We start from the raw sequence: 25,855 nt of genomic DNA on the forward strand, positions 1-25,855 counted from the left end.
ATGTTCCAAGTTCCCTCCCTGGCAGCATCTCCAAGATAGGGCTGAGAGAGATTCCTGCCTGCAACCTTGGAGAAGCCGCTGCCAGTCTGTGTAGACCAGTGATTCTCAAACTTGGGTCCTCAGGTGTTATTGGACTTCAACTCCCATAATCCCCAGCCTCAGGTTGGGGATTATGGGAGTTGAAGTCCAATAACACCTGAGGACCCAAGTTTGAGAATCACTGGTGTAGACAATGCTGAGCTAGATGGACCAAGGGTCTGACTCAGTATATGGCAGCTTCCTATGTTCCTAGGTAAAGCGAGATAACACGATATATTTGTTTGGTAGCTTACTGCAGCATTTATCACATTGTAATAGGAAGTGTGCATCCGCACACGCACACACACCTATTACAGGGGGTCCCAACTGTAGCTCTCCAGATGTACTACAACTCCCATCATCCCCAGCCACAATGGCCTTCAGAAAAGAGTGGCTATGCAAGATGGATTGCAAAGCCATATTTCCCATCCAATAGCAATCACCCTTCATCCCAACAAGGGCCAAAACAGCTCCTGGCTTCATGCGGTTGTTGCTGCTAGGTGGTATCTAAGCAAGATGTTCTCTCCATTCATACGCCCATTTAATCTCCAGATTGAAGACACTGCCACACACAGCTCAGAATCCAGGTCTATACCCAGTTTTAATCACCATCTTGAAATTACACACTGTTGTGCCTATTAACATGATGTACTGCAGCGGAGAAGTAACTTGCCTAGGGAGCAAGAGGTTACTGCTTCAAATCCTTGCTGGTATATCGGGCAGCAGCGATATAGGAAGATGCTGAAAGGCATCATCTCATACTGCATGGGAGGAGGCAATGGTAAACTCCTGTATTCTACCAAAGACAACCACAGGGCTCTGTGGTTGCCAGGAGTTGACAACAACTTGATGGCACACTTTACTTACTATTATTATTTACATTTATATCTCGCTCTTCCTCCAAGGAGCCCAGAGCAGTGTACTACATACTTAGGTTTCTTCTTACAACAACCCTGTGAAGTAGGTTAGGCTGAGAGAGAAGTGGCTGGCCCAGAGTCACCCAGCAAGTATCATGGCTGAATGGGGATTTGAACTCGGGTCTCCCCGGTCCTAGTCCAGCACTCTAAACACTACACCACGTGCACAGCATTTTCTGGAGTTAACAAGGAGAAAAGTCCCTGCCCTGAGTTGCTTACAGTGTATACTGTGCCTGGGGAGGGAAGAAAGAGGTGACAGTACACAGAGGTAGAATATGCGTTTAATTCAGCTTCACACACTCTTGGCCAGAACTGATGGGATGTGACCGTTCCATGATTGGAACTCTCCACCTCTTTACCCTTTTCCCCAAAAGTAGCCACCGGGGGACGATTTAGATCTGGGCGGTTGGGTTTGCCCATTCCCTGATATACAATTTTGCCAAAAGCTTTCTCCTCCATAGCGACTAGCACCTTGGGGCTATCTGGGTCAGAGCTGGGGCGCAGGTGGGGGGGGGTGTCCAGATGTCATTGGACTACAACTCCCAGCATCCCCAGCCACCCTAGTCGAAGGTTATCATCCAGGTCTGCACAACTTTGGCTCTCCAGGTGCTGTTGGGCTACAACTCCCAACATCATCTCCATAGTGGCCAATAGTTGAAGATGATAGAGTTGTAGACCAACATCTGCAGGAGGACCCAAATTGCCCAGCCCGGTTATGGTCCAATATCTGGGGACTCAAATTTGGGAAACCGCCCCCTAACTTAGGCTGCAGTAATCCTATATACTTTCATGTGAGAGTAAATTCCGTTGAAATCAACCGGATTTACTATTGAGTGAATCCGCACCTAGGCTGGTAACTATAGGTCTGTGCCCTTATGCACCATTTACTGCTGAGGAAGCCTCGACCCAACTCTAGTGCATTGCATGTTTTTTAACTTTTGTAAACCGCCTTGGGATTGTTTTTAATGAAAGGCAGTATATAAATTCAACAATTACATACACACATACATACATAGTGGGATTCGTGCCAAGTAAACCTGCAGGATCTGCCTGCACGATTGCAAAAATCGGCGCGCCTGCTCGAGAGTAAACCCCGTGGAACTCAGCGGAACTTATGGCTAAATCACTACTGCGGAGGCCTGGCTGGACGAGACGTCGGACAAGGGTTGCTCCCAACCTTGGGTCCCCAGATGCTGTTGGACTACAACACCCATCATTCCCCCATCACAAATGGCCAAATGGGTGATGGGAGCTGTAGTTCAGCAACAAGAGCGAGCCCAAGCTTGGAAAGCCCTGAGTAAGGGGCCTTCCCTAGTTTCGCAGTGCGATGCTGTAAGAGAGTAGGGGGGAGACGAAGTGCCCTAATCCCGCTGCCAGGGGTTTTCAAAGTCGGGTCCCCAGATGTGTGATGTTGGACTACGATTCCCATCACCCCTTGCGGCCATTGCAGCAGGGGAAGATGGGAGTTGTAGTCCATCAACATCTCGGGACCCCACCCTTGTGAACCACTGTCCTATCCTGTCTCCTATTTGCATGTTTACTCGGGAGTAAGCTAGCGCACGCCCACGCCCCCGACTCTCTGTCGATTCTGTGAAAGCGGGGAGGGGGCCGCGGGAGGGGCTTTCTGCCGAGTAAGCGCGCGTCGGATCGAAGCCCTGCAGCCAGACCCTGTTTGCAGGCGCAAGCCCCAGCAGCTGAGAGCGGGCCACCCGTCGCTTCCCTCCGCGCAAGACAATAGAGTGCCGCGGCCCCTTTAAATCTCCCCTCCTTCGCTCTCCTCTACCCCCCCCCCCCGCCTTGTTTATAACACGGCGCCACCGAGCTTGCGCCTTCTTCTCTCCCGGGCCCCGCCCCTGAGTGTGCCCATTGGCCTGCCCCCGCCAGCCCCTCGCTGGCATTGGCTGAGGCGTCCAGCAGGCAAGTTTGGCGGCGCCAGAAAGGGGAGTCAGCTGACCTCCCCTTGCCTTGTCCACTCCCCCCAGTAGCTGCCTTGGGCTGCTGCAGCTGCTGCTGAGTCTGGCGATGGTGGGCAAGTGCAGCCTCTTCCTGCTGCTCCCTGCCTGGGTTGCTGTTGCTCTCTGGCTGGGCTGTGCAGTGGTGCAAGGGGAGGTCTCCCTTGGCAGGGCCACCCAGGACTCCAGGGCCCCCCCAGAAACCCAGAGCCCCCCCACCCCTGAGACTGAGGCCCCCCAGGAGCCAGGGGGCCCCCACCCCAAGGTGCTGGGCTTCCGCCTGGAGGAGGGGGCCTCGGCCACTGGTGGCCTCATCCGGGCAACCCCGGGGGCCACCTTCTGCCTGCGCCTCTATGGCACCGGCTTGAGCAACAGCAGCTGGCCCTGGGTGGCCTTTGTGCCCGCGGGGACCTCCTGTGTGGCCCCTAGTGGGTCCCCCTCTGTGGGTCCCTCCCCTGCCGGGGCCCCCCAGGTGATCCTGCGCCAGATCCTGCCTGACAGGGAGCATGCCGCCTTGGTGACGGTGAAGGTGGCCCCCGAGGGCACCCAGGGCGAGTACCGTCTCTGCAGCCCGGCCGGGCCCGGGCGCCAGTGGGCTCCAGCCGCCCCTGGGGATGCTGTGTTGGTGACTGAGGATGAAGGCGGGGGCGGGAGGGTGGGGGCTGTGGCCTTGGCCCCCTGGCTTCTGGGCACCCTGGTGGCCTTGCTCTTGGCCCTGCTGGCCTTGTTCCGGACCTTGCAGCTCAGCACCTTGTGGCTGGATCCAGTGGAGCTGTACGTCTTGCGGGACTGGAGCTCGGAGTCGGAGCGGGAGGCCTCCAAAGTGCTGGAGCCCGTGAGGCAACGGGGGACCTTCGTGCTGTGCTCGCTGCTGCTCTTGAGCTCCTTCGCCCATGCTGCCCTGGCCGTGCTTTTCTACAGGGCAGTGGGGATGTTGGTGCCTGCAATCATGGGTGTGGCAGGCTTGGTCTTCCTGCTGGCCGAGGTGCTGCCCTTTGCCGTCAGTTCGCGGTGGGGGCTCTTGCTGGCTGCCCGTGGACTCTGGCTGACCCAGCTCTCCATGCTGCTCACCTTCCCCATCTCGCTGCCGCTCAGCAAGGTCCTGGAACTCGCCTTGCGTCACGACACCAGCACCTGCCTCTTGCGGGAGAAGATCCTGGATATGGTCCGCAACAGTGACCCGTACAACGAGTTTGTGCGGGAGGAGTTCAGCAAGAGCGCTCTACGCAACAAGACCGTGGAGGACGTGCTGACGCCGCTGGACGAATGCTTCATGCTGAACTCCAGCGCCGTGCTGGACTTCAACAACATGTCCATGATCATGCAGAGCGGATACAATCGCATCCCTGTCTACGAGGACGAGCGCACAAACCTGGTGGACATGCTCTACGTCAAGGACTTGGCCCTGGTGGACCCTGACGACTGCACCCCGCTCAGCACCATCATCAAGTTCTACAATCACCCGCTCCACTTTGTCTTCAACGACACCAAGCTGGACGCTGTGCTGGAGGAGTTCAAGCGAGGTAAACCGGCTCCCTCGGTGGGAAAGTGCATGCTTCGCATGCCAGAGCTCAGGTTCTCTTGTTAAAAAGCTCTCAGGTTCGCTGGGAAAGATCACCTCCTGCTGGTGGAATAGACCAGGGCTTGACAAATCCCAGGTGCCAGGTCGCTGTGGCACCTAGAAATCTGACTGGTCATGGGGTAGGCAACCTTGGTTCTCCAGGGGTTGTTGAAATACAACTTCCGTCATCCCCACCCACAGCTTATTATGGCTGGGGATGATGAGGGTTGTCATTCAGCAACAGGTGGAGAGCCAGGGTTGCCTACCCCTGGACTAGGATATTAAGAGGTAGAGATTTTTAGAAATAAAATCTCTATTTGTCCCAGGAAGGCCTGTTTCTGTTCTAAGTATGTTACTTGTAAAGGGGATAAAGAGAAGCCTATCTATCCTCACCCCTCTATAGCGTCCATCACGAAGTCTGGTAATTCTGTCAAGTGTCGCTCACCAAACTCTTAAATTTTGGGGCTGACTCCTGCATCCAAAGAGAGTTTGTCAGGGCCTGGAATAGTTCTCAGATTGTGGGCCAGGATTCCCTGGGGAGTCACAAGGAGCTTTAAAGGGAGTCAGGAGGGAGCTGCCGGGGGTCAGGGCCTTACTCGGTGCGAGGACAGCATTCTGCTTTTGTGAATCAGTTTTCAGCAGCTGCTGCTATACAGAGCAAATACAAATTAGACAAAAAGAAACATTGGAGCCTGAAATTAGATTGGCAGTCTCAAACATAAAGCCCACGTTTGGAAAACTAGCAAGGGCAAGCAAGCTCAACAATGCAAAGGTAATCTCTACCTAATCAAATCAGTAACTTTAACCATGGCGGTGTCTGTGTGTTTCATGTAACTCTATATATTATTTTAGTGAGTCACAGTCTTAAAAACCCCTGGACAATAGGCTTGCAAACTGTCGTGGAGAATCCTGGGATTTTCTCAGAAGCCTTTTCTCAATGAGAATAACCTCAGTGAGAAGATCCGTAAGAGTGGACAAATGTGTACGAAGGGCCACTTGACCATGATCTTCTCCTGCAGTGCTTGGCTTCAGAGAAGTATTAGGTGTATTCTAGGGCACACTTGCAGTTTCTGCAGAGCAAAACCTGTGGATCTGGCTAGTACCCTGGGTGGACAAAGTGTGTGCCCCAGAATCCTTGATAGCAACCTGGGGTCCCATTGCAGATGCTCAGAGGTTCCTCAGCAAACAAGTCATTCTCTGAAAGTAGAAAGCATCAAAAGAATACTTGGCTAGAGGGACCAGTGTTCTGGCTGTGTTGGGGGCTCGCTTGGGCTTCCTTCCAGGAATCCTTGACCCTCTCCGTCTCCTGATGCGTGTGTCTTTCCTTCGAAGCGAGTTATGATTCTTAACGAGAACCCCTCGTTGTCCCTCGTGAGCTTTATCAGGTTGGCTGCGTTGGGCCTGCAGAACGAAGTAAAGCCCTTGAGTCAAATGATAACTTTTATTAGGCCAGCTAATTGCTTACGAGCATTGCCAGCTCCTGAACCCCATGCGGGCTTCACGTGTTCATTATCCTCTGAACTCATGTGCACTGGAGAGAGCGCTCCGGAGATCCTGCAATGTACAGCACTGCCCCCCAAAACCAGTTGGCTGCACTGAATGCCTTGGGTTGTGCAGTTCCAGACGTAAGGACATAGCAGAAAACCCTCCGCCATATATGGATTATAAAAATGTAGTTTTGTTTTGATGCATCTAGATAGTGTCCATGTGCTGGGAAGATGCAGCCTGCCACAATCTTCCCGCGTGCATGTGTGCACGCACACACACAGAGACAGTGTGTGTAAATGGGCGTATGTATGTGTAATTATGCTGTGTCAATCAAAATACGGTTTTCATAGATTTCTTATGTGGAAGATTTCTTACATAGAAGGCTTTTGTGTGCAGGAAAACAGTAATGTCTCATGGCTTTCTGAATTCAAGTTTGTAAACTACTTCTACAAATATTTGTATATTGCTTATCAACAAAATTTCTCCAAACAGTTTACATAGAAAAATAAATAATATATAAGTAAGAGGGCTCCCTATCCCCAAAGGGCTCACAACCTAAAAGGAAACACAAGTTAGAAACCAGCAACCACCACTGGAGGGATGCTGTGCTGGGAGTGGATTGGGATAGTTGCTCTCCCTCTGCTAAACAGAAGAGAGTTGTCAATATTTTGATTTATTTTACTTAGTTATTTATCATATTTATATACAACTTAATAAGCATATCTTTAGGTGGTGTACACCACTTAAAATACTACAAATATAAAACAGGATACAATGATTAAAACATTTTTACCAAGATAAAAGCAGTTTAAAATTAAAAAGTCTGAGAAAACAGGTGCATCTTAAGGGTCTTTTTAAAAACAGCCAGAGATTGAGAAGCTCTTGTTTGGACAGGGGGTGTATTCCAGAGCTCTGGGGCAGCCACAGAGAAGGCCCGGTCCTTAGAAGCCACTAAATAAGATGGTGACAACTATAACTAGGGACCTCCCCTCAGATTATCTTAATAAGTGGCAGGGTTCATGACAAAGGAGGTGTTCTCTCAAGTACAACAGAACGTCAGTTTTCCCAGGAGTTCCGTTCCGGGCTGCAGCCGCGGATATGGAAACCAAGAATATCGAGTAATAGGATCGTGAGGGTTAGGTTCCCAGTTGGGTGGAAATGGCCAGAAATCGGCCAGATTTCACAGGGGAGGATTCTTACCATGCTCTGCTGCTCCCCCTGAGTTGTGGTGTGCCCCCAAATTGTCCAAAAATTGGCGTGGGTCCCCCCCACTTTGTTGTACAAAGACAGGACCCATTTTGTGGATCCGTCGAAGAAAATGACCGGAAATGACTTCCATCGTCATTTCCAGCCACCTCTGACCAATGGATACGCAATGTCGGCATGTTTCTCCTCCCCCCCCTCACTTATGCTGAGGTCGGGTGTCTTTTTCCGGACCACGGATCCACGCATATGGAATCTGATGAGGTTCACCTGGACCCGAGCCATTAACAGCTCTATAGGTTATAACCAGCACTCTGCATTTTGCTTAGAAACATATCAGCAACTAGTGCAGTTCTTTTAAGATGTGTGTGATATCTCTCCGGTCCGTCCCAGAGAGCAGCCATGCTGCCACGTTCTGCACCAATTGTAGTCTCTGGACTGTGTACAAAGGCAGCCCCACATACAATGCATTGTAGTAGTCAAGCCTGGAGGTTACCAGCATATGCACCACTATTTTAAGGTCACTTATTTATTTGTTTTATAGATTTCTGTTAAAGTTCTCAGGGCAAAGGTGGAATACTAAATTAAGACAGAAGAACAATAAAGTCATAATACATAATTAAAATGATTAAAATGACTAAAAACAGCATTTAAATTGTAAGCACCATTTAAAAGAGCTGGAGACTAAACAAAGTCTCCACCAAGCACAGGAAAGACAACAGTGTGGGACACCAGGCAGGTTTCCCTTGAAAGAATGCTCCATAATTGCAAAGACCCTCTCCCCTGTTGCTTTGAGGGATAGGAACATAGGAAGCTGCTGTATACTGAGTCAGACCCTTGGTCTATCTAGCTCAGTATTGTCTACACAGACTGGCAGCGGCTTCTCCAAGGTTGCAGGCAGGAATCTCTCTCAGCCCTGTCTTGGAGATGCTGCCAGGGAGGGAACTTGGAACCTTCTGCTCTCCCCAGAGCGGCTCCATCTCCTGAGGGGAATATCTGACAGTGCTCACACTTCTACTCTCCCATTCATATGCAACCAGGGTGGACCCTGCTTAGCTAAGGGGAAAGTCATGCTTGCTGCTACCACAAGACCAGCTCTCCTCTGCAGCTCAGTGGCAGAGCATCGGCTTATATGCAGAAGCTCCCAGGTTCAATCCCTGGCAGCCCTAAATCCAGCAAAATTACAACCCTGCATAGTTTTGTTAATTGTTTGTAGCCCATGACCTGTCCAAGAGAGGAGAAAAAGAATGGACTTTTTAAATAGGAGCATAGGAAGCTGCCTTCTACTGAGTCAGACCCTTGGTACAGCTAACTCAGTGTGGTCTAAACAGATTAGCAGTGACCTTCCCAGTCCGAGATGGAGATGGAACATGGGGCCTTCTGCATGCAAAGCAGATGCTCTACCAGCTAGCTGCGCTGCTCTTCAATTTTGGAACAGCACATGCACGCACCACTGGTGGAAACAAGTCAGCTATAGCTGGGCTCTGCATAGCTTGAACATGACCAGCTTTACAGGAAGGCTGGTCAATAATAAAGCCCGTGGACATCCTGGCCGGAGGCTGGAGGTGAGGCCTTTGACTTCAGTCACAGGGATTACCCACCACAATGTCCTCGGAGTGACAAACGTTTCTCTCCTGATCCTTTTCTTCTTTTCTTTGAGAAGCCAGTGAACACCCAAAGGGAGCGTTCCCCCCACCGCAGCACAAATCTTGACATCGTCCAGTTCTGCCCATCCTATAGACCAGGCCTGCTCAACTTAGCCCCCCACCCCCAGCTGTTTTTGGACTACCACTCCCATAATCCTCAGCCACAATGGCCAATAGCCAGAGATTGTGGAAGTTGTAGGCCAACATCAGCAGGAGGGCCGAAGTTGAGCAGCCCTGATATAGACTCTTCTCCAAACGTCTGAAGCATCTCTGCTCCACTGGGAGGTGCTCTGCTGGCTATTGGGGCAGGGAGAAACCCAGGGAAAAGGAGATTCGGCTTCTTCCCATGGCAGGAGAAGCACCCAGCCTGGGTTGGGAAGGGTGATTGTGTGCCAGGCGCAGCTGTCTAGGGTGGCTTTTCCTCTTACCTTGGTTTAGTTTATTAGTTTTTCATGTTCAGTTTTAAAACAATGTTAATGTTTTAATCACTTTTGGTTTTGTTTAACTTGTATTGGTTTTATTGTGCACCGCCCAGAAACGCAGGTTTGGGGCCCTATAAAAATACGTTAAGTAAATCAATAAAAAGCTGGCAAAGGAATCTGAGAAGGGCGCGCTTGTCCTACCCAGCTGCCGCCTCTCACACGATCGCCCTGCCCACCTCCTACCTTAAATGTTTGCAATAACGCGACCAAAGTTTGGGAATGTTCCGGGCTCTCCTGCCCACACTGGGCACTTCCCCTACCCGGCCAGCGGCCGTGTGGGCAAGCTAATTGAGTATCAAAAGCCAGGCAACGTCTGGGTTGAAGGAAATTGAAAACGATAGATAAGCACGAGCCAAGGTTGCCTGTGTGTCAGACTGCACATTACACTGGAGTTGCGTAAGAACAGCCCTGCTGGATCAGGCTCCAGGCCCATCTAGTCCAACGCCCACAGTGGCCCGACAGATGCCTCTGGGAAGCTGACAGGCAAGAGGGCATGCCCTCTCTCCTGCCATTGCTCCCCTGCAACTGGTCTTTAGAGGCATCTTGCCTCTGAGGCAAGAGAGAGCCCATAGCCATGAGGACTAGCAGCCATTGATAGACCTGTCCTCCATGGATTTGTCCAAGCCCCTCTTAAAGCTGGTAGCTCTCATCAGGGTTTTGATTGGAACTCTTAATATAATGTTAAAAGCAGGGGGCAGGGCGGGCCATTTGGATCAAGGCCATAGTGTGGTGGGAGGGGAAGTTGGACTTCCTTTCCCCCCTACATGCATCTTTGACTCAAAATATTCCACACACACCCCAGCTGCTATTAGCCACGGAGGGGAGGCTTTATGGGCACAAAAATTGTGCCCATAGGTCCCCCCCTTCCATGTTTAATGGCAGCTGTAGGGGAGCAATGTTCCCTCTAACAGGAATTCCCAGATGTTGTTGACTACAACTCCCAGCATCCCCAGCTGCAGTGACTTTTGCTTGGGGGTTGGGGGAGTTGTAGTCAACAACATCTGGGAATCCCTGTTAGAGGGGACACTGTAGGGGAGTAATTTGGATCAGGGCCACAGTGTGGGGCAGAAGGGGTTAAACCCCACAGTTGCTTTTACAAGCAGGGAACTTTATTGGGAGTGCCCAACCCAGGCTCCCAACATAACTGTGTGGTTAGGCTCAAGTGCTCTAAAAGCACGGAGGAGATCTGTATAACTTCTCTTAGGTTGTGCAACTTCCTCGGCAGTGTTTCCAGTTCTGCATAATTTATGGCTGAAGAGGAGGCTTGGCATCTGATGTATAGTCCAGTAGTTTCTATAAAATTTGGAGTAACCTCCCCCCCAAAAAATAATGTTTTGCAATGATATAGCACTGCTCAGCCTTGTCACAATTATCCTTAACGCCAGCCCTGAAAGTATGGCCAGCACACGGCCCCCTCTTAAATATCTACCTTCTTTCCTTTATTTATGCATTCAGAGGAACTAACACTACCAAGGAATCCAATCCAGAGAAATGCATGGAGATGATCACAACACCACTTCTCACTAAAATGTGCTCTGTTCCCCCTTATGTTTGAATGTTGGTTCAGAACAACACACACACACACACCTCAATTTAACAAGCAGATTTTCTGGCCTTGCAGTAGTGAATTGTCTTTTTGCTAAGCTGGGTCTGCCCTGGTTTGCATTTGGGTGGGTGATTACGAGTGAGTAGAGCCTGCTGTAAAATATTTGCATTAGGGGATCGCAGCTCAGTGGCTGAGCATCTGTTTTACATGCAGAAGGTCCCCGGTTCAATCCCTGGTAACATCTCCAGGTAGCACTGGGAAAGACTCCTTCCTGAAACACTGGAAAGCTGCTGCTAGTCAGTGTAGACCAGGCCTGCTCAATTTAGCACCCTCCCACCATTTCCTTTGACTGCAGCTCCCATAATCCCCAGCCACAGTGGCCATCAGCCAGGAATTATGGGAGTTGTAGGTCAACATCTGCAGGAGGGCCAAAGTTGAGCAGCCCTGGTGTAGACAGTACTGAGCTAGATGGAGCAGTGGTCTGATTCGGTAGAAGGCCGCTTCCTCTGTTCCATGATCTTGGGCTGCTACTGTTTTGAAAACATAACAGCTAGCAGTTACCTGCCTCCGTCTCCAGCACTAAGCAGAACTCAGAGATCCCTTTGAAGGCAGGGAACAAAAGTCAAGAGAAACGCTGCAATCTTCATATTGGCAAAGCTGGAGGTTAATTTTAAGTGGTTCTTGGGAAGCTGCTTTATACTGAGTCAGACCATTGGTCTGTCTAGCTCAGTATTGACTTCACTGGCTGGCAGTGGTTCTCCAGGGTTTCGGGTAGGAGTCTTTCCCAGCCCTACCGGGAGATGTTGCCAGGGATTCAACCTGGGACCTTCTGCATGCAAGTCTTACGGCAGACTAGGGTCAGGACAGCCTAAAGCAAATGCCAGGGATTGCCCACTGAAATCACTGGTTCCTTCCAAATGACCATGGAACGCATCCTGTAGTCGAGGATGATGGGAGTTGTAGTCCAGCGACAGCTGGAGGGCCTAAGTTGCACGGCCCTGCTTTAGAGTAACTCCGGAGTAGTAGCATTGAGTACCTTAGTCTGGAAGTCAGCCAGTGAGTCACTTTGCAGGGCTGGAGAGAACTTAAGAAAACATTTCTGACTCCCCAGCCGGTGTGGTTCTCTACAACTTTGCCGGGCAAGCATTACGCTGTTTCCATCATGCGCAGCTGGAACCAAACTCCTTCCCTGCAGATGATGGCAAAGGCGCAGAAGGGGGAGATCAAAGGGAGATTTGGAATTGGAGCCAGCGAGAGTGACATCTGGGTGCTGGGAGGAGGAGGGAACTGCTGCCTTCTGGACTCCCCACTTCAGCCGTGCTCCACCAAAGGAGCAGAGTTCTGAACTGCTCCCCAGAATGCCCGGGAACTGGATCCCAACAGAGACCAGTACAAAAGCAGCCCCTCTCTTCTCCTCCATCTGCCCAACACTCTTCCTTGTTACTCTGAACAGAATTCAGCTCAGGGCCTAATTTTGGCGCTGAAGCTCAGCCTCGGAGGAGGCAAAATGCCTCTTTCTGTGTTGGAGAAGAAGACACCCAGAAGACTAAGACGGCACCCAGCACCTCTTCTTCACAAATCCCTTGGATCTGATTTGCCTGATCATAGATCCTGCCCCGTCAAGCAGCTGCCCTTGGCGTTAGAATTAGAGGAGGCGCTGGAGGGCCTATTCCGGAGCCCTAAACATTCTAGGCGGCTTCTCACTGCCAAAAATTGGGTGGGTGGGAACATCCAGCCCCCCCACACACACACCTGAGAAACAGCCAAGTGTCAGCAAACATCAAAGAAGGAGAAGTGACTCTGTTTACTCAGCATTTGGGAGAAGAAAGCACATTCCGCACCATCTTACCCTGATTGTGGTTAGCTCCTGATCGCTTCCCCCTCCTTCTCCCTCCAGGCCCAGAGGCAGGATGCCTCTGAATCCCAGCTGCAGGGAAGCAACAGCAGGAGAGGAGACATGCCCAGTGTTCGCGCTAATAGGGGTCCCCAGATGTTGTTGACTACAACTCCCAGAATCCCCAAGCAAAAGCCATTGCAGCTGGGGATTCTGGGAGTTGCAATCAGCAACATCTGGGGACGCCTGTTAGAGGGAACACTGGGCATGCCCTCACTTCTTCCCTGCGGGCTCCCCAGAAGCATCTGGTGGGCCACTGTGTGAAACAGGACGCTGGACTAGATGGGCTTTGGTCCTGATCCAGCTGGGCTGTTCTTATGTCGCTTAATCTTTGGCGACACAGGAGCCTTTCTTGGGAGCATGCGCAGGGCTCGGAGTCTCCTCCTACCCTGAATTTGGCCGTGAGAACAAGCCCTCTCTCTTGCCTCCTCCACTGGCAGGCAGCTTCCCTCCCAAGGCAAATAGGAGCCACAGGGCCTCTGGTCCAGATTGGGATGTTGACAGGTGGGAAGAGCACCTGCGTGCTTGCATGGCGAATGCTCCACGTTCCCTCCCTGGCAGCATCTCCAGATAGGGCTGAGAGAGACTCCTGCCTGCAGCCTTGGAGAAGCCACTGCCAGTCTGGGTAGACAATACTGAGCTAGATAGACCCATGATCTGACTCTGTATATGGCAGCTTCCTGTATTTCTAAAATTTTCCCCATAGCATGTTGCTGTTCTGATCTGAATGATGTTGCCTGTAGCCCCTAAATTTATATATTTACATACTTAAAATATACATTTTTAAAAATAAAATAAAATGCCAGGCACACAGGGCCCCTTTAAAGTCACAAACTGCTTTAGCTCTTAGCTGGCAGACGGGTACACAGGAAAATGGCACAAGCCATTGAAATGCAAGTGGCACAGTAGCTGTGTGGCATTCCTGTGCAGAGCCCAAATGTTTACGGGAATGGCTTGTTCGGAACAGTCAGCCCCACTCGTACCTCGCGTATCTTTCCAGCTGTGTTATGCTGCTGTAGTGCCCAGCACAGCTAGAGGGTATGACCTGCCTCCGCTTGCTGTTGTGACTAGGTCTCTCTGTTCTTAGCATGTGTTCATGGGGGATTTATGCAGAACCTATGGACCGACTGCACCTCTTAACCCCCCCCCCCACCGTTCCCGCGTGCACGTCTTTAAGTGGTTTTGGCACCATGGGTCATTAGCCTATGGAATGCAAAGGCGTCCCCGAATGGCCTGGCTGTCTGTGTGAAGATCTGGCTGGCACTGCATGTTGAAATGCACATCCCCTTCAAAGCTATGCAAGCATGCCCAGGCTGGTCTGGTGGTAGCAAGCACGACTTGTCCCCTTTGCTAAGCAGGGTCTGCCCTGGTTGCATTTGAATGGGAGACTACATGAGTGAGCCGTGGAAGATATTCCCCTTAGGGGATAGGGCCGCTCTGGGAAGAGCATCTATCTGCAGGCTTGCATGCAGAAGGTTCCAAGTTCCCTCCCTGGCAGCATCTCCAAGATAGGGCTGGGAGAGATTCCTGCCTACAACCTTGGAGAAGCCACTGCCAGTCTGTGTAGACAATACTGAGCTAGATGGACCAGTGGTCTGACTTGGTATATGGTAGCTTCCTGTGTTCATGTGTTCCTGCATGCATCACTTGGGTGCACACTCTGTGCATGTGTCGGTGTGCAATGATTTGTGGCCACAGGTCCCAGGCCAGCAAGTGGAAGCATGCTTGCACATGCTAGTTTTTAGCTGGCGTGTGTGGGGCGGGGGGGGAGCAGGGAGGGGAGACAGAAAGAGGGAAATGAATGAGTGTATTGATTAGCTCATCTGACCATGTCAAAGCCACTTTAGAAACCCACTTAAAAGGTATAACAGACATGCAATCTATTAATCAAACATCTTTTAATCAAAAGAATAAAACACAATTTTAACTGTATAATTTTCTGCAGTGAGAGAGAGAGAAATGTGAAAACACAGTAGGCTAGTTGATACAATGAGAAAGATCCATGTCCTACCGAAGTGTGGGAGCTATATGCTCTTCTGTGTTGCGATCGGTGCTTGTAAAGAGCAAGGTCGGAGTCGGGGAGTCCGAGGCTCCCACTGGGTCAGAAGGCCTCTACCCACCCACCCCATTCTACTCGTTCTGGTAGGATGGAGCCCTCCTCCCTAGCTGACACTTAGCAGACAGCCGCCGCCCGTGCCTCCTACTGTCTCAGCGTGGGAGTGGGCACAGCTCCCGAACTTAGCTAGGACGCTTGTCCTACCCAATATCTGGCCATGTGAACTAGCCTCATACAGGCTGTGCCCACTGTATCTTGATGGATTCTCATGCATTAGCTGGGTCCCAACAAAGGCCCTGCACCTTCCTGAGCGGTTCCTTTCTCTCTCCTCTCCACTTGGCAGGAATCGCTGGTGGCCCCTTTGACCCCTGCATACTTGTGGGGATCTGGCTGCCCTGCTGAGTTGCGAAAGAACCACGTCCACAGGTCCCGTCCTCCCACCTTGCCAGGCTCCAGGGGGCCCAGGTCACTTGTTCGGGCACAATAAGCCTCCGAAGAATCTTGGGCTTTTCTTCCCCCATGCCCAGTTTGGATTATCCTTCCTAATAAGCAGGAGGCTGGTTTTCCTGCTCTCCAGGCATCTGATGGAAGTGAGCAGCCTGACTCACTTTCTCATCCAGAGCTGAGCCTTTGGAGAAGGGGCAGCCTCTTTGCTTCGGTTGCCACTTCTCTTGAGTTTTTGCTGCCAGTGGAATACAGCTTGTGGGCCCCAGCAATTCTTGGACTCCCCGTATTTCAGTGGTGGAGTGAGCTTTTCTAATGGGTATTGTTTTATGATGGACTAGACCAGGGGTTCCCAACCGGTTGTATTCCACATATTGCTGAACTACAACTCCCATCATCCCCAGCTGCAATGTATTGTGGCTGGGGATAATGGGAGCTGTAGTTCAGCAGCAACTGGATAGCAATAGCAATAGCACTTACATTTATATACCGCTTTATAGCCGGAGCTTTCTAAGTGGTTTACAATGATTTAGCATATTGCTCCCAACATTCTGGGTACTCATAGGTTGGGAACCCCTGTCTGGATTACATAGGTTGGGAACCCCTGTCTGGATCATAATTTTTCATTTCAGATTTCAGCACTTCTGATGGGCTAATATAATCAGACCTACCTATTGAATAGCTATGAGAATGGGTGGTGAAACCCATTTTGCCTGGGTGTCACTGCATCACATTGTGTTACCTGTAGCAACCCCGGACAGACCCTCATGACATTACATAAATAGTGCTCCCAAATATTCAAATGGAGGAGAAGCCTGATTTGAACTTAGGAGCTCAAGGTTCTTAACTCGTTCTCTTAGCAGTTCAGAAGATGTTGGTAGGTTTTCTTGAATTCCTCTGCCTGTTACAGATGAGGTGACAGCAAAGCAGAACCTGCAGGTTTACCTGTGAGGGTCTTGCAGAGGATATCACAACACCAACTCGAGGAAAGAGGTGTGTCATTAATTCTGGAAATGTTTAAGTGTAACCTCTCTGTTACTCTCTCTTGAGAACTAAGGCATACCACTGGAGCATGATCAGTGCTACCAAAGAAACTGCTAGTATTGAAATGTCAACAGGTACTGAAAACTGGTAGGCTTCTCCATCATCAAATGTGACCCATCAGACAAACTTAACCTGATTTTGAAATGTGAACAGGTACTGAAAACTTGTGGTCTAGTCCATCACAAAGCATTACCTATCAGAAAAGCTTGCCTTAGTACTGAAATCTGACAAAAGAGCTTATCTTGGTATTGAAAAGTGAACTGGTATTGAAAAATTTCAACCCAGTCTGTCACAAAACATTACTCATCAGAAAAGTTAACCCCGGTATTGAAATATGAACAGGTACCTGAAAATTTCAGTCAAGAACATTAAAAAGATTACTCATCAGAAAAGCTTACCCTGGCACTGAAATCTAATAGAGTAATGAAAAATTACAGTCTGATCTATCATAAAACACCCATCAGAAGCATTACCCCTGGTATTGAAATATTACAGGGTAGTGAAATATTACGGTCTGGTTCATTGGAAAACATCACCCATCGGAAAGCATCGCTGGTATTGAAATCTTATAGGGTAACAAGTGAATTTTAGCCCGTTGAAAAACGGGCGCTAGTAATGCTTTCGGCCCCCGCCGCCGAACCACCCTCCCAGCTGCCCGATCCCACCATTTGTACAGGAAAGAGGAGCTCGCCAGCAGAGCTCCTCTTTCTGCAAAGGCTCTTCTCAAACTGGCGCTTTGAGCGGAAAGGACGCCCTTTCCGCTCAAAGCGCCAGTTTGAGAAGAGCCTTTGCAGAAAGAGGAGCTCTGCTAGCGAGCTCCTCTTTCCTGTACAAATGGTGGGATCGGGCAGCTGGGAGGGCGGTTCGGCGGCGGCATTTTTCAGGGCCAATTTGGCCCTTAGTAATTTGGCGGGGGGACGGGAATGGTGGGATCGGGCCCCAAGGTTTCCCCCCCCCGCCCGGCTTTACTGGCGGCGCCAGGCCTCGGCGGCGGCTCCGCCGCCACCTCAGCCAGCTTCCCCGCCACCTCTTCCCTCGGTGCCTCTCTCCTTTATTTGCGGCGGCCGCTTCTGGCCCCGCCGCCGCCTCACCCGCACTCCCGCCGCCAGTTGCCCCGTCGCGGCCACCGCCACCTCTGGCCGTGGCCACGGCTGCGCCGCCGCCTCTCCCGCGCTCTCCTCCTGGCGTAGGCGGCGGCCACTTCTCCTTCTCCCGGCCCCAACATGGCCGCCGGGTCCTGCCGTTCGTGCCTCCCTTGCCCTGTTCTGGGCATGCCCAGAACAGGCCAGGCACGAACGCACGCTTGGTGTCCGTCCACGGACGGACACCAAGCGTTTTATTAGAGAGGATGAAAAATTATGGTCCAGTCCGTCATAAAATGTCATCCATCAGAAAAACCTAGCCCAATATTGAAATCTATATAGTAATTTTAAATTCTATATTTGATCTTTGATCAAAATTAACATTGATTTGATATGATATATAGTAATGAGAAATTACAGTTTAGTCCATCAGAAAATATTACCCACCAGAAAAGCTTCCCTGGCATTGAAATCTGACAAGGTAGTGAAAAATTACGTTCTTGTCCATCAGCAAACATTACCGAGTAAGTAAAAATAACGTTGCACCAGGTGCTTTCAGAGACCCTTCGAATTTCTGCCATTGCCCACACATTATCAAGCATATCTTTATAACCATGAGGTGCAGAAACTTGTGTGCACTCTCACTATCTTTCACTTATGAAGCTGCCCATAACTTTATGGGCTTGAGTTTTAAGAGGACACATTTTGGTTGAACATTAGTAGAAACATCTTAATGAAAAGGGCAGTTTAACGATGTAGCCAATTACCTTCAAGGATGGTGGGCTCCTCCTTGCTGAAGGCCTTCAGGCAGAGGCTGGACAGCCATCTGTTTGTGTTTCTCTGGCTGTGGATTCCCTTCCCTGCTTTGAGCAGAGCGTTGGACTAGATGGCCTCTGAGGAACCCTCCAACTCTATGCATTTGTCTTTTGGGCTGACCCTGCCTGGTGCTTCTCACTGCTCCAGCTGTGGAGTGTTTGGCTCTTTCCACAAACCAGGAGAAACTTTGACGGAAAATGTGGCTGGTTGATTGGTTGCCTCCCTCCGTCCGAAACGAAAAGGCCTACTGTCCAACACGCAGATGGTGGTGTTCGCCTTAAGCAGCCCAGACCGTGCCGAAGAACAAAACAGTCTCCTGATACCATTTGAAAGAGCTCCGATGCGGCCAAGTGGCGTGCAGCCAGGGCGAGCAGATGGGGCAAATTCCAGGCCGGCAGGCGTGGCCTGAATACCTTGGAGAAAGGCGGAGGGCGAGAAAGGAGAGCAGCAAATCCAGAGCTGTTTGGAGCCTTCACGGAGATGGCCCTGCAGGGGTGTCCGGGAGAGGGCGAGGACTCCCTGTTGGTTTGCGTGACTTGGCTGGACTGGGAGCCTAATTAATCCAACACCAGGGCAACTTGCAAGGGTTCAGAGATCTCACTGGTGGGCATGGGTCTCAAGTCCATGCAGACCGGTCCGCTGAAGACCTTTATACCTTCCTTTCCTGCATATAGTTTCTAAGGGACTTACAAACTGGTCTTGTGGTAGCCAGCATGGATGGGCCCCTTTGCTAAGCAGGGTCCTCTGGGGTTTCCATATGGATGGGTGGCTGCATCTGAGCGCTGTCCTGCTGTAAGATATTCTCAAACTGCTGTTGTGGCTGGGGATGATGGGAGATGTAGTCCAACATCTGGGGACGCAAGTTGAGAACCCCTGTCTTAGGGGATGGGGCTCAGTGGTAGAGCGTCTGCATGCAGAAAGGCCCAGGTTCACTCCCTGGCAGCATCTCCTGGTAGGGCTGAGAAAGACTCCAGCCTGAGACCTTGGAGAGCTGCTCCCAGTCAGTGTTGACAATACTGAGCTAGAGGGACCCAATGGTCTGACTCGGTGGAAAGCTGCTTCCTATGTTCCTGGGTTCCTAAACACAGTGAAAACAATTCCAAAAGAATAACACAATTAACTGTTAGCAGGGGGCTGTTGGTTCGAATCCCCGCTGGTGTGTTTCCAAGAATATCTCATACTGTGTGGGAGGAGGCAGTGGTCAAGCCCTCCTGTATTCTACCAAAAGCAAACCACATGGCTCTGTGGGCGCCAGGAGTCAGCACCAACTCGACGGCACAACCTTTTAGGATCACAGCTAAGAATCAGCTGAACACGAACCAAGACAGATGACTGGAGAGCTGGTCTTGTGGTAGTGAACCTGAATGGCCCCCTTTGCAAAGCAGGGCCTGCCTTGGTTTGAGTTTGGATGGGTGATGACTTGTGAGCGCTGGAAGATATTCAACCCCTTAGGAGTTGGGGCCGTAGCAGAGATTCTGGGAATGATCACTACACCACTTGGTACTAAAATGTGCTCTGTTCCTCCCGCTGCTTGAGTGTTGGATCAGAAAGACACACCCCAATTTAACAGGCAGATGTCCTGGTCTTGCAATAGCAAATTGTCCCTTTGCTAAACAGGGTCTGCCCTATCATCACGCATTTGGATGGGTGATTACGAGCGAGCAGTGCCAGCTGTAAGATGTTCTCCTTCGGGGATGGGGACATAGTTCAGGCAAAGAGCCGCTGCTTTGCATGCAGAAGGTCCCCGGTTCACTCCCTGGCAGCATTTCCAGGTAGGACTGAGAGAGACTCCTGCCTGAAACCTTGGAGAGATGCTGCCAGTCAGTGCCAATACTGTGCTTGATGGATCAGTGGTCTGACTCAGTATAAAGCAGCTTCCTACGTTCATTTATTTAAGTGGATCCTTAAAATAGTTTCCTCCACCGTAGCCTGAGAAGTGCCTTCTCTCCTCCTCAGGTAAATCTCACATGGCCATTGTTCAGAAAGTAAACAACGAAGGTGAAGGTGACCCCTTCTATGAGGTCATGGGCTTGGTGACACTGGAAGATGTCATTGAGGAGATCATCAAGTCGGAGATCATGGATGAGTCAGACGACTACAGTAAGTGGTTTCTGTGCAGGTATGACCTATTTGGGGGTTCTTCTTCTTCTTTTCCCCTTCTGGTCCTGTCTCTCTTTTTCCAATGAAGGCACCCTAAAAATAACCTTCCTATATGTGGACTGGGCTGGAGACCTTTTTAATGAGTATTCAGCTAGCTACAGAACAGATCCAGACACCTGTGAATAAATATATATATATATATAGATTGATCTTTCCTCTTTGCTTTGTACTCAGGGTGGTGTGCCATGTTCCCTGTTAACAGGGTTTCCAAGTTGACTCCAACTCCCATAATGCCCAGCCAAAGACCATTGCAGCCTTTGGGAGTGAGTTTGTTTACTTATTTATTTTATTTTTATTTGTAGTAGCAGAGTTGTAGTCAACATCTGGGAATCCCAGTTATAAGGAACACTGGTTGTATGTACAGTGTTGTAAAAAATGTCCAAAATGTGTGCAATTTCGACATCCTAAGATATTCCAAATTCTGGAAATCAAACAGATTTGCTCATCTCCCACATTATCGTGTATGCAGGCAGTTGGCATCCCCACCCTGTGACACTTGGTTTCTGAAATGTCACTACGCTTTCCTTGGACATATTTAAAGCCATAATAACTAGAGACTTGATTTGATTTTTCTTTAAAAGCCGAGTCTTTTAGGGAGATGAATTTGGCACCCAGTAGCCACATAATCGCACAGTGGGGAAATGACTTGACTAGCAAGCCAGAGGTTGCCAGTTCGAATCCCCATAGGGTATGCCTGTATTGGGCAGCAGCGCTATAGGAAGTTGCTGAAAGGCGTCATCTCATACTGCGTGGGAGATGGCAATGGCAAACCCCTCCTGTATTCTACCAAAGACAACCACAGGGCTCTCTGGGCGCCAGGAGTCGACACCGACTCGACCGCACAACTTTACCCCTCTAACATTCTGCAGTTTTTCTGCGCTTGCACGGTATCGCAGAATGCCCACAGTCATGTTTTGTGCCTCCCTCCCCCCAATCTTAGTTATCTCTGCCCCTGCATGAGAGCCTCCCAAGAAGAACGCACTGGTGTTGATGGCTGGTTTGGATCTGACTTCTCTGCCCCTTCCTGCCTTGTCGGTTTCCCCCCTCCCTGCCTCTCCCCTTGCCCATCCCCTTCCGTAGGGGAGAACAAGTTGAAGAAGAAGCCACCCCCGCTTGGGACTCTGATGGATCGCAGGAAAGAAGACTTCTCCTTGTTCAAAGTCTCTGACAATGAGTATAAGGTCAAAATCTCCCCCCAGCTACTCCTGGCCACGCAGCGCTTCTTATCCAGAGGTAAGGCCAGGATGAGGCTCGTCCGCCAACGATCTTTGTACCCTCGTCCTATCTTGGTCCCTGCCCCAAGCTGAGCCCGCTGGGAGAAAATGGGGGAGAATCATGACGGGGGTTCCAGTTATAGGTGGTTACAGACAATGTTGCAGTAAACAACCACAACCACATTGCAATAAACACAAAACATTCGCTCGCAGGCGGCGCTGCAGCTCCGGTTTAACCTTAAGTAGCCTGCACCATGGTGCCGTTTTGCGTGGATGCACTGGAGCAGGCAGTATAGGGCCGGCCCCTGGTGTGGTTGTAGTTCCGTGCATTCGCTTTGCATGCAGAAGGTCCCAGGTTCAATCCCTGGCAGGTAGGGCTGAGAAAGACTCCTGCCGGAAACCCTGGAGAGCTGCTGCCAGTCAGTGTAGACCATACTGAGATTGCTGGACCAAGGGTCTGACTCGGTAGAAGGCAGCTTTCTGTGTTCCTATGCAGGGGATAGCAACTGAGCCCCTGCTTTGCATGTGGATGGTCCCAAGTTCAATCCCTGGCAGCATCTCCAGGTAGGGCTGGGAGAGACTCCTGCCTGAAAGAAAGCCGCTGCCAGTCAGTGTAGACAGTACTGAGCTAGATGGACCAAGGGTCTGACTCGGTATAAGGCAGCTTCCTATGTTCCCTCCCTCTCCGACGAGTTATTTTGTTTATTTGTTTATCTCTCTCTCTCTCTGTGTTAATATAGTGATAATTCATTATGTTACTATAATAATAATCTATGTGTTATACCACCCCAAACTCACATCTCTGGGCAGTTTACAATAAAACAACACAGATTAAAACAAAATTAAAACATCAGAACAATTTAAAAACAGTGGCACATTCTATAAGTGTAATTAAAAGCCTGGGTGAACAAATGCATCTTAACAGCCCTTTTAAAAGCTGCCGGAGATGGGGAGGCTCTTATTTCAGCGGGGAGAGCACTCCGAAGCCTTGGGGTGGCAGTGGAGAAGGCCCAGGCCGGACTAGCCACGAGACAAGTTCGCCAGTTTGGCTTGGCTTGTCTCGGCAGCTCCAGCAGCTGCATCTCCGCTGTCTGGGCCAACAGCCTGCACTTCATCTGGGGTGTGTTTTTAATCAATAAATCAGTGTTTTGACATGAATTACAACCTGGCTGATGCTGCCTTTTTTTGGTTCTCCTTTCTCGCCCCGCCACAGAGGTGGACCTCTTCAGCCCAGCCCGGATTTCCGAGAAGGTGCTCCTGCACCTGCTGAAGCACCCCAGCGTCAATCAGGAGGTGAAGTTTGACGAGAGCAACCGCCTGGCTGCTGATCACTACCTGTACCAGCGCAACCAGCCGGTCAATTACTTCATCCTCATCCTTCAGGTACTGCTGGATTACCAAGGATGTTGCGCACAGGGCCGCCCTCGCCATGAGGCAGGGCAAAGCTCCCACCTCAGGTGGCAGTTGGGGGTGGGTGACAAATTGAGGAGCCAGCTTGCCCTTTGCCTGCCCGTGCCAGGGAAAGGCTACGGGCAGCTGCACCCATGCCCAGGCTAGAATAATAGAACTTTAGAGCTGGCATGTTAAGAGTTTGAGATCAGTGTTCCCTGTGACAGGGATTCCCTGATGTCACAGACTAAAACTCCCAGCATCTCCAGCATTGATGGCCTTTGGTTGGGGGTTATGGGAGTTGTAGTCTACAACATCAGGGAATCCGTGTCACCGGGAACACTGCTTTAGACCCTTCTAGTCCAAATATGGGCAAACCTGGCCCTCCGGCTGTTCTTGGACTACAGCTCCCAGCATCCCCTGCCACAATGTAGCTGGGGAAGATGGGAGTTGTAGTTCACCAACAGCTAGAGGGCTCCATTTGTGCACTCTGCTCAGTGCAGGAGTCTTCTACAGCATTCTAGGTATGATAGAACTTGCATCCATACCTCCAAAAATATGAATGTCTCTAGTTGTCTTCTGCATTCAAGCACCCATGATGTTGTTCTGTGGACATCCGTTGTGTCTAGTGTTCGCTGTAACCAGGATTCCCAGATCTTGTTGACTACAACTCCCAGCATCCCCAGCTGCAATGGCCTTTGGCTGGGGGTTGTGGGAGTTGTAGTCAATAACGTCTGGGAATCCCTCTTACAGGGAACTCCGACTGTATGCCCCCTCTCTTTCTGCCTGTGAGTGGCTTTTTGCCTCTGTTTTCTTTTGTCCATTTTGAATCTACTTGCCAATCAGTTTCACTGGGGGGACCCTAAGTTATGGGGCAAGGAGAGGAGAGGAAATCCTCTTCTCTCTGCACTTCCTCTGTGTGTGATTTTTATAAATTTCTGTTCTGCCTCCTCTCCGTCGTCTTTTGTCTGAACTAAGAGGCCCCGGACTTCCTCACAGGGAAGATGCTGCAGTCCACAGGTCCTTTTAATGGCACCTTTTCCTGTTCTGTAAGACCCTTTTGCAGAGGAGAGGCGGTCTTGTGGTAGCACGCATGGATTTCCCCCTTGGGCTAAGCAGAGTCTGCCTTGGTTTGTATTTGAGCACTGTAGATATTCCCCTTAGGGGGTGGGGCCATTGCGTAGTGTTATAACCGCTGCTCTGCACGCAGGAGGTCCCAGATTCACTCCCTGGCCGCATCTCCAGGTAGACCTGGAAGACACTCCTGCCTGAAACCTTGGAAAGATGCTGCCAGTCAGTGTAGACAGTGGTGAGCTAGAGAGAGCAAGGGTCTGACTCAGTACAAGGCAGCTTCACATGCTCCTGTGTTTTGGAGACTGGGCGGCCAGATCTGTTCATGGCACAGTTATTGCCCTCAGCTTGTCGTTAATGCGTTCTCCTCTCCAGGGCAGGGTCGAAGTTGAGATTGGAAAAGAAGGGCTGAAGTTTGAGAACGGAGCCTTCACGTATTATGGCGTCTCCGCACTGACCGCACCTTCCTCAGGTGAGACAAGTGCACGCTCCAAACTCTTCCCACCACCGGTAGCTCTTTTGGAACGGCGAAGGGCCCGGCTTGCTCCAGAACCAGAGCCCTGCCTGGCAGTTTGTTTCTAAAGGGGCCCTTATTCCGAATCAAGCCCCAAGTGTGGAGCAGCTTTGGCCCCATGACGATGAACATTTACATACCGCTTTTCAACCAAAGTTCTCAAAGCGGCCTACATAGAAAAACAGATAACAAAGAGCTCGCACACACCCAAAGGGCTCACAATCTCTAAAAAGAAATACAAGGTAGACCCCACAACAGTCACTGGACGGATGTTGTTCTGGGGTTGGAGAGGGCCAGTTCATCTCCTCCTGCTTAATATGAGAGAAGCGCCACTTTAAAGCGGCCTCTTTGCTCAGTTGGTAGGGAGGCCCCTCTGATTTACTCCTGCAAGAGACAAAGGGCTCTTTCACCCCTGCTACCGGCCCTGCTGCCCCCACTACCACCCCCCCATCTGAACATCAACAACAGAGGCTTTGGCAGCAGAGTTCTTCTCTTATGCTGACTGAACAAAAGAGGCACCTTTTTTAGAGTGGCAATTCTCTTTATTTAGCAGGGGGAGAGCAACTGGCCCTATCCGTCCCTAGCACAGCATCCCTCCAGTGACAGTTCCTGGTGTCTGTCTTATGTTTCTTTTTAGATTGTGAGCCCTTTGGGGACAGGGAGCCATCTTATTTATTAATTAATTAATATATCTCTCTCTCTCTCCCGCTTTGGACATTTTTGTTGAAAAGCGGTATATAAATATTTGTTGTTGTTGTTGTTAGGTTCTTCCGCTGCTGAGCCAAGATGTGAGCCAATAGGGATGAGCAGCCGGGGTGCCTAAAGGAGGGCTCTGCCGAAGCCTCTGTTCCTGCCCGCACTGGGCAGGAAGGAGTTAAAGAGTCCCGAGCTCCTGGTCATGCGGATCAATTTTGCTTGGATCTTTTGCTGTCAAATTTAAAACCTGTTACTTCTGTAAATGTGGCCAAGTTTTGTTTTGTTTAACCCAAACTTCGTAGAGCTTGTTATTAGCAGTTGGGATATTTTGTCAATTATAAATGTATTATTTTAAATGTCAGGCTGGTCTAAGGACCGTAATAGATTTGCTGCTCCGAAAAAGAGTCCTGAGCCGGTATGTTGCCTTGAGAAGGGGCAGCTGAAGGGCAGGAGTGCAGGGTCGGGCGTAGAGCCCAAGAGGCTGGGGCCAGGGCCCGTAGGGATAGCCGCCATTGGACAAGGGGGGACAAATGTCCCTGGGCCGGAGGTTCAAGGGGCCCACAGGCAGAGGCCTCCACCACTTCTGCCGCCGCTTGCCGCCA

The 25,855-nt window shown here is 50.5% G+C and overlaps 1 protein-coding gene across 3 annotated transcripts in view; it reads left to right on the forward strand.

Annotated features, from left to right (window-relative positions):
- The first annotated feature begins 2,877 nt into the window (after positions 1–2,877).
- The window catches only part of CNNM3 (cyclin and CBS domain divalent metal cation transport mediator 3), a 32,132-nt gene continuing 9,154 nt past the window's right edge, over positions 2,878–25,855 (forward strand). Inside the window, exons 1-5 of one of the 3 annotated variants that reach the window (XM_053270137.1) lie at positions 2,878–4,470; positions 20,166–20,309; positions 21,450–21,602; positions 22,797–22,966; positions 24,419–24,515. In XM_053270137.1, the coding sequence (XP_053126112.1) occupies positions 3,018–4,470; positions 20,166–20,309; positions 21,450–21,602; positions 22,797–22,966; positions 24,419–24,515 (2,017 nt within the window). In that variant the 5' untranslated portion in view covers positions 2,878–3,017. The remainder of the gene's footprint in view (positions 4,471–20,165; positions 20,310–21,449; positions 21,603–22,796; positions 22,967–24,418; positions 24,516–25,855) is intronic. The other 2 variants (XR_008311143.1, XM_053270136.1) reach the window with 2 other exon arrangements.

Source organism: Hemicordylus capensis, chromosome 8 (assembly GCF_027244095.1).
Source record: "Hemicordylus capensis ecotype Gifberg chromosome 8, rHemCap1.1.pri, whole genome shotgun sequence".
NCBI classification, from domain to species: Eukaryota; Metazoa; Chordata; class Lepidosauria; order Squamata; family Cordylidae; genus Hemicordylus; species Hemicordylus capensis.